Source organism: Chiloscyllium plagiosum, chromosome 39 (genome assembly GCF_004010195.1).
Source record: "Chiloscyllium plagiosum isolate BGI_BamShark_2017 chromosome 39, ASM401019v2, whole genome shotgun sequence".
Taxonomy (NCBI): domain Eukaryota; kingdom Metazoa; phylum Chordata; class Chondrichthyes; order Orectolobiformes; family Hemiscylliidae; genus Chiloscyllium; species Chiloscyllium plagiosum.
In genome coordinates, this window is record NC_057748.1 from 27617542 (window position 1) to 27622639 (window position 5098).

General features: G+C 46.6%; 1 protein-coding gene across 3 annotated transcripts in view; it reads left to right on the forward strand.

Moving 5' to 3' along the window:
• Window positions 1-338: 338 nt before the first annotated feature.
• The window catches only part of LOC122541991 (hemagglutinin/amebocyte aggregation factor-like), a 14888-nt gene continuing 10128 nt past the window's right edge, over window positions 339-5098 (forward strand). For 2 of the 3 annotated variants that reach the window (XM_043679287.1, XM_043679285.1), the window contains exon 1: window positions 3909-4574. In XM_043679287.1, coding sequence (XP_043535222.1) covers window positions 4333-4574 — 242 coding nt within the window. In that variant the 5' untranslated portion in view covers window positions 3909-4332. Of the gene's footprint in view, window positions 728-3908; window positions 4575-5098 lie in introns of those variants that run through there. The other variant, XM_043679286.1, reaches the window with a different exon arrangement.

Consider the following 5098-nt stretch of genomic DNA (forward strand, 5'->3'; position numbering starts at 1 on the left):
AAACACCACTGGACCGTATGGGAGTTGAATCCGGGTCTCGTGGGCCAGAGGAAGGGACAGTGCACTGCACCACAAGAGGCCTTCTCGCATTTTTACAAGACAGAATGAGGCACTTCGGCCCAACGTGTCTGACCCAGTCATCAAACATCCATATATTCTGAACAAAATCTGAAAGGTCTATTGACGCTGTAAGTCAGAAACAAAAACAGAAATTGCTGGACAAGCTCAGCAGTTCTGGCAGGGAGAAATCAGAATTAACATTTCGGGTTGAGTTCTGAGGAGGTGACATTTGACTCGAAATAATAACTCTGATTTCCCTCTACAGGTGCTGTTGAGCTTTTTCACCGATTCCTATTTTTGTTCCATCTATTCTGATTCCATTGTCAAGCATTTGGCTTGTGTGCTGGGTATGTTCATAGTCAGGATCCCGCTCATTGCAAACAGAAAGAAAATTCACAAATTGCCTGTTTCACAAAAAGAGCAACACCCAGGCAGAGACTCACCTTCAGCTCCATCTGCTGATTGCTTTTTAACCTCGTCAAACCCTCATCCAGATATTTTCAAATCCAACTGCTCAGAGATATTGCTACTGGAGCAGATGGGACATGAACACAGGCCTGCTGTCTCAGAGGAAGGGATACTACCACTGCACCACAAGAAAACCCTTCTCTCATGTTCATCTACCTCCGCTGTAATAATCGTTCACGATGACATCCTCCAACAGCGGGTGAGATTGTGCATGTGTGTGTATGAAAGTGAAAGGTTGATTAGATTACTTACAGTGTGGAAACAGGCCCTTTGGCCCAACAAGTCCACACCGCCCCGCCAAAGCGCAACCCACCCATACCCTTACATTTACCCTTTACCTAACACTACGGGCAATTTAGCATGGCCAATTCACCTGACCTGCACATCTTTGGACTGTGGGAGGAAACCGGAGCACCCGGAGGAAACCCACGCAGACACGGGGAGAACGTGCAAACTCCACACAGACAGTCGCCTGAAGCGGGAATTGAACCCAGGTCTCTGGCGCTGTGAGGCAGCAGTGCTAACCACTGTGCCACCGTGCCACCCACTTGATTATTACAGCAGTCACACAGACAAGAATAGTTTTTATTCATTCACATGATATGGGCATCGCTGGCTCAGCTTGCATTTATTGCTCATCCCTAATTGCCCAGAGTTAAGAGTCAACCAAATTGCTGTGGGTCTGGAGTCATATGTAGGTAAGGGTGGCAGTTTCCATTCCTAATGGACATTAATGAACCCAGGTTTTTGCAACCGTCAGACTTTTAATTCGGATTATTATTGAATTCAGTTTCTAACACCTGCCATGGCATAACAAGAAAAAAATGTCCCCAGAACATTACCTGAGAGTCTGGATTAATAGTCTAGCAGTAGTGTTTGATGGGGACATGAAGAGGGTGATTTACTCTACATCTAACCCTGTGCTGTCCCTGTCCCTGGGAGTGTGTGATGCGGGACAGTGGGAAGGGAGCTTTACTCTGTATCTAACCCCGTGCTGTCCCTGTCCTGGGAGTATTTGATGGGGGACAGTGGGGAGGGAGCTTGACTCTGTATCTAACTCCGTGCTGTCTCTGTCCTGGGAGTATTTGATGGGGGACAGTGGGAAGGGAGCTTTACTCTGTATCTAACCCCGTGCTGTCCCTGTCCTGGGAGTATTTGATGGGGGACAGTGGGGAGGGAGCTTGACTCTGTATCTAACTCCGTGCTGTCTCTGTCCTGGGAGTATTTGATGGGGGACAGTGGGGAGGGAGCTTTACTCTGTATCTAACTCCGTGTTGTCCCTGTCCTGGGAGTATTTGATGGTGGACAGTGGGGAGGGAGCTTTACTCTGTATCTAGCCCCATGCTGTCCCTGATCTGGGAGTGTTTAATTGAGAGGGAAGGGCAGTTGGTGTAGAGAGAGTTTTACTCTGTATCTAACCCCATGTTGTCCCTGTCAGGGAGTGTTTGATGGGAGGATAGTTTACAGGGAGCATTACTCAGTACCTAACCCCTTGCTGTGGCTGTCCTGGGAGTGTGTGGAGGTATTTTCTCATTACAGATAATCACTTTGTTAACACAGATGTCAATTAAAAAGGAAGAACAGACTGAAAGTAATTGGGGGATGGATTGATCAACGAGTTGAGAGGTTAAGTTTTCACCCAGAGGACGGTGGGCACCTGGAGCTCATAACAGGATGGAGTCAGGAGGCTCATCCCGTCATCAAAAGTACCATTCCCAAACATCTCACACATGAAACACTTGCAACGAATTGTCTAATATGTGATGCAATTCAGCAACAGAGCAGCATTTGCTGGGTATTTCTGAATTTGTGAGGAATTTCCCTGACAGGGACAACATGGGGTTAGATACAGAGTAAAACTCTCTCTACACCAACTGCCCTTCCCCTGGTCTGGGCACGGACTGGTTGGGCCGAAGGGTGTGTTTCTATGCTGGATGACTATGAGTTGATGACTGTATGACACAGTTTCATTTATAGTTCCCTCTCCTGGAGACTGTTAAAATGTCCCTCTCTCTTTCTCTCTCTCTCTCTCCCCCCCCCCCCCATCAGCCACGTCCCTCTCTCTCCCTCCCCCTCTGTCTGTCTGTCTGTCTCTCTCTCTCACACACACACAGTCCCATCTCCATCTCTCTCTGCTGGATGCTGTAATAGTAATCAGAGAGACACAGACAATCAAGTGGTCTCACATTTAATTCACTCTTCTGAAGACTGTTATGATATTACATGCACACACAGACACGAAAAGCCATGGTCTCCCCTTAATTTCCCTTTGCTGGCTACTGTTATAATCACACTCCTCTGCACATACAAACAGAACATGCAAGGTCTCACTTCAGTTTTACTCTGTATCTAAACCCTTTCCTGGGAGTGTTTGAAGGGGGACCGAGTGTGTGTGGGGTGGGGGTGGGGCTTTACTCTGTATCTAACGCCATGCTGCTCCTGTCCTGGGAGTCTATGGAGGCTATTTTTCTCATTATGGAAAATCAGACTGTGAAGGGAAAGATCGATAACTAGTGAGCACAAATGTAAAGTAATTGGTGGAAAGGTTGATCAGGGAATTGAAAACAAAAAATGTTTTTATGTAGAGGATGGTGGGGATCTGGAGCTCACAGCCCAGCTGGATGGTGCAAGCAGGAATGCTCATCCCATTGTGAAAAATTCCATTCTCAAACAACTCATTGCAACACAGTGTCTAGTGTAAGATGTGATTCAGCAACAGGGCAGCATTTGCAGCATAATTCTGAATCTGTGAGGAATTACTTTGACAAGCAATTTACAATTGTTAGTCACACGTGCAATATGATGAATTTGTGTGTAGAAAGAACATTTTCACACACTGCTCCTGTTTCAACCAAACAGACCAGGCACTGGCTTCTCATCAATGACCTGATCAATCAGAGTCAACATGTTTAGGCTGCTTTTGGAATATTGTGTGCAATTCTGGTCTCCTTCCTATTGGAAGGATGTGGTGAAACCTGAAAGAGTTCGGAAATGATTTACAAGGATGTTGCTAGAGTTGGAGGATTTGAGTTATAGGGAGACGCTGAATAGGCTGAGTCTGTTTTCCCTGGGGTGTCAGAGGCTGAGGGGTGACCTTATAGAGGTTTACAAAATTATGAGGGGCATGGATAGGATAAATAGACAAGGTCTTTTGACTGGGCGGGGGAATCCGTAACTAGGGGAGAGGGGAAAGATGTAAAAGGGACTCAAAAGGAAGCATTTTCACACGAAGAGTGTGTGTGTATGGAATGAGCTGCCAGGGGAAGTGGTGGAGGCTGGTACAAATACAGCATTTAAAAGGTATCTGGATGAGTATATGAATAGGAAGGGTTTAGAGGGGTATGGACAAAGTGCTAGCAAATGGGACTAGATTAGGATAGGATATCTGGTCAGCATGGATGAGTTTCTCCGAAGGGTCTGTTTCCACGCTGTTTTTCTCTATACCTCCACATCTGGTTTAAAATTTGAACAAAACTAGGCATTTAATTGTGACTCTGCATGAATGACTGCAAGTCTTCTACCACTCAGACTTCATTTGACTCCCGATCAACGTGCTAGAGCAGTATTAATCTCGGTTTTCCCCTTGAATCAGTATTCTTGCGTAGTGTCTGATAAGTGCCAGATGCATAAAGTGCCTGTTTCCAGCAATACTCAGGTTTTGAGCTCGCAGACAACTATTTGGAGAGGCACTTACTGTAACCTGTAGTGTTGCATACCCAGAGCTGGGAAGTGAGGTGAAACCAGATACCTCTGTTTGGCATCATGGACAGTATATGCTGCATGTTCCCCTAAGTCAGCTTTTCCATGTCTCTGTCATCTCAAATCATAATTGTTGCAAGCTTTTCTTCCACAACCAGCCAGTTCAACAACAAGACTGATGAGCGAGTCTGGGACTTTGCCTGTAAGGCCACCTTCAGAGGGATCATCAACTGCAGTTGGACCGATTATGTCAACAATTTCGATGAAGGCATCAACTTCTCCTGCCCTTCCGAGTCACTGATTTGTGGGGTGGAAAATCTCCAACTTCCTAAACACAAGGATCGGAAGTAATGCTCTTCTTTCCCTTGGATTATTGGATAAATTGTTTATGTGTTGACACTTTTTCTTGCCAGTCTTTCATACCACCAGGTGGCGCTTTGATGTGCGTTTGTCCCGGGCCATGCTGAGCTTGCAGCTGCAAGATTATATGGAGTTACTGGGTCTCTATAAATTGCAGTTCCCCACACCTTTCCAAACAGCATCACCAGGCTCTGTTCTACTGTGACAGCTCTGACACTAAACTTCAATCTGTCTCTGTCCTCCTCGCTGTCAGTCAAGCTCCCCCATCCTTTCTCTCTTCAACCTCTCTCAACATCCCTCTCTCTCTCTGCACTGTCTTTCCCACTCACCTTCAGTCAGACCCTCCCCTTGCTCACTCCCTCTCTTGTTCCCACTCTTACCTCCCTCACCCCGCTCTCTTCCCTCTCGCTCTCCCCTCATGCTCTCTGTTGCTCCCTTTCACTCCCCTCCCTCTGTTACTCTCTCTCCCTCCCCTATCTTTCTCTATCTCTCTCTCTCCCTGCCTCTCACA